The 14,360-nt window shown below is 37.8% G+C and overlaps 2 protein-coding genes across 3 annotated transcripts in view; one reads left to right on the top strand and one right to left on the bottom strand.

The window, feature by feature from the left end:
- The window catches only part of LOC126889907 (cytoplasmic 60S subunit biogenesis factor ZNF622), a 33,809-nt gene extending 26,844 nt beyond the window's left edge, over nt 1-6,965 (top strand). The window contains exon 5 of the mRNA XM_050658624.1: nt 6,756-6,965. Within this exon, the coding sequence (XP_050514581.1) occupies nt 6,756-6,870 (115 nt within the window). The 3' untranslated portion in view covers nt 6,871-6,965. The remainder of the gene's footprint in view (nt 1-6,755) is intronic.
- Nucleotides 6,966-8,181: 1,216 nt separating this feature from the next.
- Nucleotides 8,182-14,360, bottom strand: part of LOC114337969 (UDP-galactose transporter senju) — a 33,380-nt gene continuing 27,201 nt past the window's right edge. The window contains exons 4-5 of one of the 2 annotated variants that reach the window (XM_050658623.1): nt 12,769-13,269; nt 8,182-8,395 (exon numbers count right to left, since the gene is read on the bottom strand). In XM_050658623.1, coding sequence (XP_050514580.1) covers nt 8,240-8,395; nt 12,769-13,269 — 657 coding nt within the window. In that variant the 3' untranslated portion in view covers nt 8,182-8,239. Of the gene's footprint in view, nt 8,396-12,554; nt 13,270-14,360 lie in introns of those variants that run through there. The other variant, XM_028288555.2, reaches the window with a different exon arrangement.

Raw genomic sequence — 14,360 nt, 5'->3', positions numbered from 1 at the left:
TCAGCAGCAACACTAGCAGCTGTTTTCCAACAAGATAATTGCTACAAAAATAGGAGAAAATAATTAAGCTAACTACAGAACTGCTTTATATGTTAGATTGATACAATTGTTACATACAAATTTAAAGGAGAGATGTTTGATAAGAATAGATATTACTAGATACAAAAGAAGTGTGGCAAACGTATCATAAAATGGACACCGTATGGCAAAGGTATACAAAAAATAATGAAAATGTACAGATGTCGCCAAACCAATAATTATTACATCAATATATTAAGCAATGGGGTACTTACCAATTATTTTTTTTTGCCTCGAATTTTACACAGCACTCTTTTCAGCAGCAACAACAGCAACACTAGATACTAGTAATAGTGAAGGCAGCACAGTATGGGACTTTTTAGCAGGCTACTCATCCTTTTATACACAATAAATCTGCTGAATATAAAGCTTCGTTTTACTGCATCAGGAAATTTGATAAAATATTGCAACACGTTTGCTGAATTTGTACACTTATTACTACACATGCTTATTTGCCACGGATGTCCCGTATGTGGTTCTAGCTGAGTAGACGATGAAAACGGGTGCATACATATATCAGTAATAAGATTTTATTTCCCCTAACAACATTCCTTTTGAACATTTAGCTTTTCCATAGTAAGAAAATAATGTACAACAACTATCGCCGAAATACTTTGTTCCCTTAAATTTATTTAATTGTGTGGAAAGGGAGCTGTATAGATTGTTTATCCATACATAGTGGTATCTAATCGAAACTTGCACATCATATTATTTATCTTGAATAAGAAAATTCACATGTTTATCCTTCTTCTTTCTTTTTTTCTTATCGTTCTTTTCGTCAAATATGTTGGGTGGGTTTTCAAGTCTCTTTCATCTTTCTTAAGGTTATATACACATTAGTCGACATATTTTTTTTTTCGACTTTTTCCGCCTCTTATGGCTTTTTCCATGAACAAAATCATATCCTGAGTTTTCGATGGCCTCAGATGCTCAAGAAGAGATCATACAAATCAGCGGTAAAGTAAAGAATTCAGAAAATTGTAACTTATATCCAACCCCTTTGTTAATTTCCAAAGAAAAATATAGCGATCTGAATAAATTGTGCCAATCGAATGTCATACCCTTACCTAGAATATATACCCTTACATATAAATTACCTAGAGGTAATAGTGTAAATGATGCCCTTATAGATACTGACGAAGAAGATTGAGTTCAACTTTAATATATTGCTGATGTGTTTTTTATTGTTTTTGCCATGAACCTCACTTTTTTTTTTCGTAGAAATAAAGTATTTTCTAATAACTTAAACTATTTCTTTTTGTTTTTAATGTGGAATGTCTAGAATATCTAATAATTATGCAATAAATATAATAAAATAGTAGAATTTAAACCGAGAATGACTTATATTCTTGTAATTTCAAAAGACATTTCTAGTAGCTTGCACTCATAAGATAAATATATTATAAAACATTTCACCTTCTCATAAAATTACTCATAAATGGTAAATTAACCTGATTGCATTCAAGAATCACTTTGTATAATGCGCCATTAATTTTAAAACTAGATAATATTTCCTTTAGAAATTTATACCATGAAAGCATTCTATTATGAAACATTTATATTCCTAAGATTTATCAAGATAGTAAGCGTACAACAAAAATTATAATTTTTTTTTATAATATTTCAAACTTTAAAGGGTTCTCCTGTAAAATTCGTAGTTTGCGTATTAGCAGTTTTACCTTTCAAGCGTCGATATAATATCTATAATAAGCAAGGACTGCTTGGTGTGGGAATATTGATATTGAATTTGTATGTATTACTATCATTTTTCATGTCTACTTTTGCTGTATTCTACTGTATCGGATTTTGCCCAACATGCGTTAAATAATGTCGATATTAATTTATCAGAAACCACTAACCGTTTTTTTTTATTTTATTTCGAAATACACAACTACTATTATAGGCCATTACCCCCACGTAATTAACAACAAATTAAGTCATTAATGACCGCTAAAGGATTCCTCATCGTTTTGTGTGACTAATAATTCATATTCATTATGTATTCTTCTAAACATATAGTCTGTCTTCTTCATCATTCGCTACGACTACCTGATCATCTGCGAAAAACAAGGTTGCTAGATATTTACCACCGCCTCTGTCTATTCCCATTCCGGATAATTGTTTCCTCCACTGCTCTAGCTATGATTGAATATATTTTGAATAAAGTCGGAGGCAGACAACATCCTTGTTTAAACTACTTTGTTATTGGAAATGATTCACATATACAGTTTCCTTCTTTAACGACATTTCTTGTGCATTTATTTACCTATTTTAATTGTAATGTATGAAAAATATTAGTATTTGTATATACGGGGTGGCTCACGAATTTATTCGTGAAATAGAAGTTATAAAATAAGGAAATTTTAAAAGTCCAGATTAGAAATTTTCGTTGGAATTACTCTAGTGTGTGAAAATATTAGTACTTGTATATACCGTGTTGATCAAAAAAATTACTTATAGACGAAAGAATGGAAGACTTCTGTATAATAGTGGACATTTGACTAGTTTATTTGAAAGAACAATAATAAGTAGGCTGGTGACGAGCAGTTGATGTTGGGCTTGCGTATTTGACACCTCATACGTCACAATCGAACCGATAATAGGTCACGTTTAATGTTTCACGTCAAATGTCACGTCCTTCGTCAACCGACACGTCCTACGTCAAATGTCACGTCATTCACGTCACGTCATTCACGTTCTGCGTCGAATTTCACGAAGGCACAGACGATCACAGAGCGGTATAAGGGGTCAGCAGAGTGTAGCAGAGCGAAGCAGAAGGTAATAGAGATTAGCAGACGGTAGCAGAAGATAGCAAGTCGAATGTCACGTCATTCACGTTCAAATGTCACGTCCTACGTCACATGTCACGTCATTCACGTCACGTCATTCACGTCACGTCATTCACGTTCTGCGTCGAATTTCACGTCATTCAGGTCACGTCATTCACGACACGTCATTCACGTCACGTCATTCACGTCACTCATTCACGTTCAAATGTCACGTTCTGCGTCGAATTTCACGTCATTCACGTCACGTCATTTACGTCCTACGTCACATGTCACGTCATTCACGTTCAAATGTCACGTTCTGCTTCGAATTTCACGTCATTCACGTCACGTCATTTACGTCCTACGTCACATGTCACGTCATTCACGTCACGTCATTCACGTTCTGCGTCGAATTTCACGTCATTCACGTCCTACGTCGAATGTCACATATCTACGTCAAATGTCACGTTTTGCGTCAAATTTCACGTCATTCACGTCCTACGCCAAGTGCCACGTTCTGCGTCAAATGTCGGACGGAAAACTGAACAATGTCATATAAATGTCACGTCATACGTCAAATGTCACGTTCTGTTAGGCACTATACGGAAAAGAAGAAGAATTAACAAACGAAAAGAAGAAGAATTGACAGTTGGCTTCTGTGTCGTTACCGCTTTCATTTGACACCCCATACGTCAAAATCGGACCAATGACAACAAAGATGTCGAATGTCACGTTCTGTTAGGCACTACACGGAAAAGAAGAAGAATTGACAAACGAAAAGAAGAAGAAGAATTGACAGTTGGCTTCTGTGTTGCCACCGCTTTCATTTGACACCCCATACGTCAAAATCGGACCAATAGCAACAAAGATATGCTGTAATGCCGTTTTGGCACTGCTGCCATCTTTGTTTTTTGTCTCAACTTATTCGTTACTCCCTCCCCGTTCCGACGAGCCCTCTTACGTCAAAATCGGACCAATAGCAACGAAGATATGACGTAATGCCCTTTTGGCACTGGCGCCATCTTTGTTTTTTGTCTCAACTTATTCGTTACCCCCTCCCCGTTCCGACGAGCCCTCTTACGTCAAAATTGGACCAATAGAAAAGAATATATGACGTAATGCCCTTTTGGCACTGCCGCCATCTTTGTTTTTGTGTGTTCGTTACCCCCTCCCCGTTCCGACGAGCCCTCTTACGTCAAAATCGGACCAATAGAAACGAAGATATGACGTAATGCCCTTTTGGCATATTCCGATGCGCACGCCACATACTGCGTTCAACCCCCTTTTTCATCCCCTTTCCAACGATACGTCACACGTCATCCTACGTTAAGCCGTTTGGCATTTATTAATATTTAAGGGTTGCGATTTAGGGGATGTGCCAGAACGCAGGTTGTCTATCTACTAGCGAACCTAAGCATTAATGGTCAATTTGAAATGAAAAAGACAACAAAAAATTTACAAAATTTTAGATATGGAAAAATTAAGGGAAAATAAACAAGAGTATAAAGAGAAAATAAAAAAAACATCATGCCCGATAAAAATCAACTCGTAAATAAAGGAGTCGACGAAATCAATAACATTCTAACACAAACATTACTGAAAGCCGGGAAAGAAGTGGCACCCATGAGAAAGAAAAGACAAGAATGGATCTCACATGAAATAAAAACATTAATGGAAAAACGGAGAACACTAGCTCAACAAAACAAGAGATCAACAGCAGAGTATTCGAAGATAAACAAAAGCATCAAGAAAAAGATAAAAGAAGAGAAAAGAAAGAAACAAGAAGAACAAGTTGAAAAAGTTATTCAACAAAACAAGAATATGAAGTGCTTACGACCAAAACTGGGAAAAACAGAAATAAATGCCATCAAAAATACTCAGGGAGAAGAGACCAACGATATACATGAAATATTAGCAATATCACAACAGTATTACTTAGACTTATATCAAGAAAAGCAACCACCGACACAAGAAACTCTTCAAAAATTTAAAACTAAAATAAAAAATGTTAACTCTGACCTACAACCAGAGATTAGCAAATCAGAAATAAAGAAAGCCCTGAGAGAAATGAAAAATAATAAATCACCAGGAAGAGACGGCGTTACAGTGGAGATGATTAAAAATGGCGGAAAAATTACAAGGCAAGTCTTATATATATTATTGAACAAAATACTAAGTACACGAAACATACCCAGTAATTGGAATGAAGCAATCACTCTATTATTGTTTAAAAAAGGAGACAAAAAAATTTGAAAAAGTATAGACCGATTACCTTGCTTAATGTTATGTATAAATTGTTAACTAAAATATTAACCAACAGACTAACCCCTAAATTCGACAATTATCAGACCAAAGAACAGGCAGGATTCAGAAAAGGCTACAGCACATGTGATCACCTACTGACAATGAAGTTACTTATTGAGAAAATAAATGAATACCAAATACCCATATATATGGCATTTATAGATTTTGAAAAGGCATTCGACTCCATAGAACACTGGGCAGTGAAACAATCACTACGCAATAGCAGAGTAGATTACAGGTATACAGAACTAATCTCTAATATATACAGTAAGGCCACAACTACGATCCAACTTGAACAGAATACACACCCCATACCTATCAAAAGGGGCGTTAGACAGGGAGATACGATTTCGCCGATGCTCTTCAACCAAGCTCTAGAAGACATTTTCAAGAGATTACAATGGGAAGAATATGGAATCATCATTAACGGCCAATACTTAAATCACCTAAGATACGCTGACGATGTCGTCATTATCGCTACAGACAAGGAACAACTACAAATAATGATACAACAACTAGAACACGAAGCCAATAAAGTTGGATTAAATATGAACTACAGCAAAACAAAAGTGATAACAAATCAAGAGGATGAGTTAAAAATCGTAGTTAAACAAAACCAAATAGAGGAAGTGCATGAATACATATACTTGGGACAAATAATAAAATTGAATAGAGAAAACCAAACAGCAGAAATAAAGAGACGAACGAAGTTAGCGTGGGTCTCGTTTGATAAGCTCAGCTTCATATTGAAGAATAAAAAATACCCTCAATATCTAAAAACGAAAATCTACGACCAATGTATTCTTCCGGTCCTTACATATGGATGTCAAACATGGACGTTCAAACAAGCGAATATGGACAGAATTGCGAAAACACAAAGAGCAATGGAAAGACAAATGATCAACGTAAGACTGTCAGATAGAAAAAGGAATTCCTGGGTAAGAAATATCACAAAAGTTAAAGATGCTACTCGTCAAACAGCTAAACTAAAATGGAAATTCGCCGGTCATACGATTAGACAAAAATACGAAAGATGGAATAAAATTATTACAGAGTGGAGACCATGGACATATAAACGAAAGAGAGGAAGACCACAGATGAGATGGGTAGATGACCTAAAACACCAAGCAGGCTCGAAATGGATGCACATGGCTCAGGATAGAGAAAGATGGAGGAGCGAAGGGGAGGCCTATGTCCAATATTGGATATCGCAAGGCTAATAGATAGATTTTACATTACAGCTTTAATGTAACATTTACCGACACCATTGTTTTTCACGCACAATCACAATTTATTTAATGGTGCAGTAACATAGGTTTTCTGAAGGTCGACCAGGTTTTAATAGACAGTTGATCATGTTTCTTACAATTTGTTACAATATTTTTAATTATCATCCTTCCCCTCATAGGCCACCCCTTATTTCTTACAGTTCTGTTGGTCTTGAGCTTCCTGCAGCTAGTCCTCAGCTATTCTTTTTACCCAGTCTGTCCATATTGTAGGCGGTCTACCTCTGCTGTTTCTATCTGTTCGTGGTATCCACGTTGTAATTTTTTGAGTCCGTTTATGTAATTAAACCAATTATTAAAAAATATTTTTTTCTTTTAGGAAAGCTAGAGACCTCCACTTTTTGAAGAGAATGCAATCAAAATATAATATGAAGATGGGCATGAGAAATAATTCATTATTACAAACACATTTTAGAAGACAAGTTCAGTTTTAAATTGTGTACAATGTGTACCTATATTTCTACGACAATTATACCACGTTATACCATTTTGTTGTTAATATTTTCGATTAAATTGGGAATAATTTATACATACATTTATAATTTTTAAATCCTTATTTTTACTCCAGTTTCCCACTAGAATATTCATCGTAGACAATAACGTTGTAAGTATTTCAAAATACCGGACAGCAGAAACTCCGGTCTTGTGAGGAACTTATCCGCTAATATGACTCAATTATCTACACATACGTCTCCAAAGGGGAAAATTAAATTGGTTCCGCTGTCACCACTACAAACAATGTTATAAGCTACCTGCACTACTGTTTCCCATCTTATTGGGGGGTCCATTTAACCGAACTATATGCTATAAAATGAAAAAAACTCACATTTTCAATAAATAGAAACACAAACACAGCATTTTTTTCAGTTTGTTATGATCTTAGTCAATTAACCAGAGATAGAATATGAATCCAGGAATCACATCAAAGGACGGGTCACACAGAAATGAAGTGATGTGATAACCCACTGCAGAAAACAGGTTTCAGTTATCGAGGTCCATAAAACTCAAAAAAAAAGAATGTGTGTGTACTTTGTACGCACGTAAGAAGTTATACTTCTATTATAATATAATCTAACTTCATGATTTTTTTTCCTCTGGGAAACACCTGCACAATGCATGAGTGATGTGCAGGTGTGCCACTGCATGACCTGCCCATCTTATACGTTGGGATTTAATCTCTTGGGCCACGTCGCTAGCCCCATACATCTATCTGTTAACACCTCGGTATTTGGTCTCATTTGGTATTGGTTAGTATTCGGGTCGCGATAAGGTCCAAATATTCTTCTGAGGATTTTTCTCTCAAAACACCCGAGTTTTCTTTCGATTGCCTTTATCAGCGTCCACGTCTCACACCCATACATGAGCACCTGTCTAATCACTGTCTTTTGATGTTCGTGTTAGGCTCTTAGATTTAATAGTGTTGTAGAGGCTAAACACATATCTATTTACTGCCTGGATTCTCCCTTTTATCTCTTCCGTGATATCGTTATCTGTGGTAATTGTCGCTCCGAGATATTTAAAAATTTCTATTATTTCAAAGGTATATGCGTCTATTGTAACATTTTGCCCTATTTTATCTTGTCTCTTTTGTCTGTTAATACACATATTTTTGGTTTTCTGATACTTAGAGCAGTTTTGTTTTGTCTCTACCTCTAATTTATTGAAAGTTGCTTTCACGTTAGTGACTGTGTTTCCCACAATGTCAAGGTATTAATAAAGGGTATTAAATACAATTAAACATCAGATAACGTAACATGATTTATTAGATTATATCAAACAAACTGGTTCTATGCTAACTACATATCACACCTCCTCCAACAGTCGTTCTTTTTCAATACTATCATCCTGCACAGGCTTAGGAGGATTATGAACAGGATTTTGCGAATATAAGTACGTAGCACCCATAACAGTAGCAATACTTAATACTGTATTTAAATAAATCGGAATACTGAATAAAAGGTAACTTAATAGAGCCGTAAAAACTAGTTCTAGAGCACTAGCGAACGTTTTCAAAATAGAATTAAGATTCTTCAAAAAGAAGCTCGTTACAATTCCTATCGCTGCGTTATTGAACATCATTAATAAGACATAAAACTTTAAGAATATTTCCGCTTCTAGGATGTTTCCTTTCAGTATGAACAGAAGAACGTTGCAAACTATAGAACCCAAACACAGTCGGAAAAATGAAAGAATACCCATGAATGATCACATCAATCACTTATTTTGTATTTGCTATCTATTTCTATAAGAAACGTTTGTTATTTATAGAAAAAGACAGCTAATACAAAATAAGTGATTTATGTGATCGTTCATGGGTACTCTTTCATTTTTCCTACTGTACATGAATACGTTTTGCACGAAAATATTTATAGAAGCACCTTTATCTTTTAGTTGATATTGGTTGTCAACACGAGCTAGAGAAGAGCAAATTATCTGAATACATACAAATATGGCGTCTATTCCTAACAAAACGGATGCGAGTTTTGGGTATCTCTTGCCTAGATATGCCACAATATTGTGACTCCAGTTACAGCTTCCACTAATTTTGCAAGGAACCACTTAAAATTCAAACGTACCATTTAAGATTAACAAGTATTATTGGTACTAGCGGACCCAGATAACTTTCAACTTTCCAAGTCGAGATACAATAAGCACTTGTAATAGGTACATTACGAGATACTTACTTACTTTCCGTGTCCGGAACACCAACAACATTAAATTCTGTATTTCCAATGGTTGGCCACATAGATGGCCCTGTCATTTGCTATAATTAAGTCTTGTTCTGTGCAGGTCTCTCTCATCTCTGTGCATGATAGTAGATGCCGGCTGGTCTGAACCGCGCCACAGTCGCAGGTATCGTCCTCCTGGTATCCCCATTTTTTCAGGTTACTAGCACAACGTGAAACGCCGGTTCTTAGTCTGTTTCGCGCTTTCCAAGTCGGATACGGTAAATTGTGTCCAGCAGCCATTTCCTCCGAGGGAGGAAAATGTGTCGCGGTAGCTGACGCTTGCCGTAGGTGTATTCGGCGCGTCTCTGGCGCTTCGGGGATGGATCTTGATGTTTTCAGGAAGCTTTTCCGAGATCTTAGTCTGCTTGGCTGAGTTTGCTGGTCATATAAGGGGTGTCTTCGGTCCGTCTCCTGCTTTTTCCGTTCTACCTCTGACGTGACCTTCCTCCTGATAGGTGGTGGAGCAATTCCAGCAATGGGGTATACCTCTTCGATAAGTGTCGGTTTCAGGCAACCCGATATTATACGGACCGTTTCATTTAGAGCCACGTCGACGTTCTTTGCGTGAGCAGAGTTTGCCCATACTGGTGCTCCAAACTCCGCGGCCGAAAAACATAATGCCAAGGCAGAAGTGCGGAGAGTGTGGTTGTGCTCCCCATTTTGTATTAGTTAGCTTGCGGATGATATTATTTCTGGCACTTACTTTCTTCTTGACATCTTGACAGTGGCATCGGTAAGACAGTGTTCTATCCAGACGGACGCCAAGGTATTTTGGCGTCTTGTTGTGTTCCAGCATCTGACCACGCCATTCCACGTCCAGCGACCTTCGGGCATGCTTGTTTCTCAGGTGGAAAGCACATACCTGGGTTTTTGTGGGATTGGGTTTCAGATGGTTTTTATCATAGTATAGAGCTAAGTCTCCCAGGGCATCTGTCAGTTTCACTTCGACTTCATTGAAGGTTCTTCCCTGAGCTGCCACCGCTGTATCATCAGCGTAAATAAATTGCCTTGTTTGTTGGTGTATATGTTGTATAGAATCGGCGCGAGGACACTTCCCTGTGGTAGCCCATTTTTTTGGTCCCTCCACCGACTGTTCTTGGACTGAAGCGTTACGTAGAAGCGTCTATTCTGGAGGAGACATTTCACTAACTTTGTTAGTCGGAAATCCTTTGTAGTTTCGTAGAGTTTTGCGAGTAGCCGTTGATGGTTAACTGTATCATAGGCGGCAGTTAGGTCTATGAACGCTACTCCTGTTATTTCCTTCCGTTCAAAACCATCTTCAATATGTTGGGTGAGATTAAGAATTTGACTGCAGCAGCACTTTCCGGGCCTGAATCCTGCTTGTTCTGGAATAATTTTAGTCTCCACATATTCTGCGATCCGGTTCAGTATCATTCTTTCAAAGGCCTTGAAAAGGTGGCACAAGAGAGATACAGGTCTAAAATTCTTTGTATCCGCCGGATCCTTCCCTGGTTTTAAGAGGGCTACCACTCTAGCTTTTCTCCAGATTTTGGGGATTTGTAATGTACGGATGCAGCAATTCATGATTTTTACGAGCCACTCTACGGTTTTTAGTCCAAAGTTCTTTATTTGCTCTGTTCGTATGTCGTCCAGGCCAGCCGCTTTATTATCTTTCATTTGATGGATCGCGCCTCTCATCTCCTCTAGACAAAAAGAGGTACCTAGAACGTCTCTTTCTTCGTCGATATTCCGTTGAGCTCTCACCTTGTTCTTTCTTGATGTCGTCTTACCGTTCATTAGAAGATGATGGGCTATCTGATCGGGTATGACTTCTGTCATGTTGACTGCCGGAGCAGCGGGATCGTTGCTAAGATTCAGAATCAGCTTCCAGGCACGTCTGCTGTGTTGTTTCATGTCCAGACTCGTGACCAGCTTGCACCACCTTTCCGTTCTGTTGGCGGATATCGCATGTAACATTTCCTCCCCAGCCTGTATTGTCGCTTCCGAGAAAGGGTCTTCTTCATATAGCTGTTCGTATCTTTTAAGTAGGGGTTTAGATTCTTCATTGAGCCCCGCTATGTACTCAGTTCGACAACCTCTAGGGATAAATTTCCGTGATACTTGCTTTACGATTTCTACAAATTTATCGTATGAATCAGGGCAAGGTTCTAGCTGGGAAACTTCTTGATCCAATGTTTCAGAGAATTTTTCCCATTTTGCTTTAGTAAAGTTGAACCTTCTCTTGAAAGGAACAATTTCGTATCTGATTGCCGCGTTGGAAAGACAAATTATTGGTCTGTGCTGTGTCTTTGGGAGGGCGCTTCCAACGATTTTTGTCACCTGGTCTCCAATTCTGTCGCTGACAAATATATTGTCTGGGTTGTAACCTCTGCGCCATCTTCCGCTGTTGAACGACGCAGGCTGCTTTGGATCGTAAATAAGTTTTAGGTTCATGCTTTCAGCCCATTTTCCTAGTTCTTCGCCATTGGAATCTGTTTCGTTGTAACCCCACGCGACACTGTGACAGTTAAAGTCACCCAGTACGAATTTGATTTGCTGTGATTGAAAGTTATTCGGTTCCTCAAAAGCAAAGTCAGCGTTTGGTGGTTTGTAGATTGACGTTACTGTACAGGGTTCCTCAAAAGCAAAGTCAGCGTTTGGTGGTTTGTAGATTGACGTTACTGTACAGGAGTTTATCTCCACTGTGAGGATCTCGATGTCATTTTGATCTGTTAGAGATGTGGATGCTACGTCGATATCTGGTCTGACGAAGACTGCGCTACCATATTGGTCGTGTGGTCTCTCCAGTATGAGCTTCATACCCCGAATCCTTGGTCTGCGGCTTGCAGTACCTCTATGGGTTTCTTGAACCAGTAGAACATCGACACCATGTTCTCTGCACATATTAGACAATAGGTCTTCTTTATCTGCTGATAGTCCTTCAATATTAATTGAGGTCGTCATCAAAAATGGCCTTGATAAAGACCGTTTTGATTTTGATTGCATCTGTGTTGTTGGTGCACCGGTGTTGAAAGGATTAGCCGACATTACTCGTTTCCAGGGGACGCCCGATTGTATTCACAAGTGATCACAATCTACGTGGAGGCTCCTTTCATGTCCCCCCATTACGAGATGAAACATTGTGACTACTTGTATCGTCTGCCACGACTATTTTTCGACTGTGTTCTACGAGAGATGAAACAGAAACACTACGAGTACTTGTGTCTTCTACCGGAACTATTTTTCGACTGTCTTTATGTTGTGTTTTTACGTGACTTGGCGTACGAAAAAGAAAGCTAGTTCCTGACGTCAGCAGAATTGGAACTGTTCGTACCGTACTAAGCTAATCACAATCGAAGCGTCAGCGCACTTCCCTGAAAGTAGCGCCTGGGTATATCCCAGGTGATTAAATACAATTAAACAACAGATAACGTAACATAATTTATTAGATTATATCAAACAAACTGGTTCTATACTAACTACATATCACACCTCCTCCAACAGTCGTTCTTTTTCAATACTATCATCCTGTACAGGCTTAGGAGGATTATGAACAGGATTTTGTGAATATAAGTACGTAGCGCCCATAACAGTAGCAATACTTAATACTGTATTTAAATAAATCGGAATACTGAAAAAAAGGTAACTTAATAGAGCCGTAAAGACTAGTTCTAGAGCACTGGCGAACGTTTTCAAGATAGAATTCAGATTCTTCAAAAAGAAGCTGGTTACAATTCCTATCGCTGCGTTATTGAACATCACTAATAAGACTTTATAATGTAAAACTTTAAGAATATTTTCATAAACGAACGCTTCTAAGATGTTTCCGTTCAGTATGAGCAGAAGAACATTGCAAACTATAGAATCCAAATACATGAATACATTTTGCACGAAAATATTTATAGAAGCACCTTTATCTTTTAGGAGATATTCGTTGTAGACACCTGCTAGACAGGAGCATATTATCTGAATAAATATGAATATGGCATCTATTCCTAAGGAAACTGAAGCGGCTTTGGTGTTATTGCTTGACGAGGTATTCGAGGTAGTCTGCGTCAAGTTAATCTGCTTTAGCATGCAGCCAAACGTTAGTATCACTAACGAAATCCATTGTCTTTTGCTTAAAATCTTTTTAAAGATGGCCTGAAACAAAATAAAAAAATTAATAAATCAAGGTTACATGAGGAATGAAAAGTTCGTAGACTGACAGATAGATGGCACTACTGGTGTTAAATCCATATGATTTTTAGGGGCACGCGAGCTTTCCCGATTGAGGAAAAATTGAGGAAAGAATCTCAAGTACTCAATTCGGTTTTCGCTGTGGCCTTGGAACGCGTGATGCACTATTCGCAACCCAAGTTTTAATTCAAAGATGCAGAGATGTAAATCATGACGTTTTCATGTACGCGATTGATTGTGAAAAGGCCTTTGATAAAGTTCGCCATGAAAAAATGCTACATATTCTCAAAACTACCGGTCTGGATGGTAGGGACATTAGAATAATCGCAAATTTGTATTGGGGCCAGGCTGCATGTATTAGGGTTGCGAATCAGTGCTCTGAAGAAGTAAAAATCAAGCGCGGAGTTCGACAAGGCTGTATATTGTCACCAATGTTGTTTAATCTTTACGCTGAAACAATCTTAAATGAAGTCTTGGAAAACGCAAAAGAGGGAATACTCATTAATGGTATGCTTATGAACAACATCAGATACGCAGATGACACCTTGTTGCTGACTGGATCAATTGAACATCTTCAAGCGTTATTGAATCGAATGGTGGCATTCTGCGCGATATATGGACTCAAACTCAACGCAAGAAAAACAAAGTTTATGGTTATTAGTAAACAGGCAGCCGTAAATAATAATAACTATAACGTAACAATCGGTAATGACTCAATTGAACGAGTAAGTAATCTTGTATATCTGGGTACTCATATTAATGAAAGCTGGAACCCCAGTACAGAAATAAAAAGTAGAATTGCCAAAGCAAGAACAAGTTTTATGAAATTTAAGAAAATCCTGTGCAGTCATGATCTAAATTTGGAACTTCGCATAAGAATGGTCCGATGTTATATATTCCCAGTACTACTTTACGGGGTTGAAGCATGGACACTGACAGAATCGCTTTTAAAAAACCTAGAAGCATTTGAAACGTGGGTCTACCGCCGTATTCTGAAGATCAGTTGGGTAGAAAGAGTCACAAACGAAAGGGTTTTGCAACCTTTGAATAAAAGT

Source organism: Diabrotica virgifera, chromosome 8 (assembly GCF_917563875.1).
Source record: "Diabrotica virgifera virgifera chromosome 8, PGI_DIABVI_V3a".
Taxonomy (NCBI): Eukaryota; Metazoa; Arthropoda; class Insecta; order Coleoptera; family Chrysomelidae; genus Diabrotica; species Diabrotica virgifera.
The sequence above is the reverse complement of the archived record's forward strand: the minus strand, read 5'-3'. Positions and strand labels throughout refer to the sequence as shown.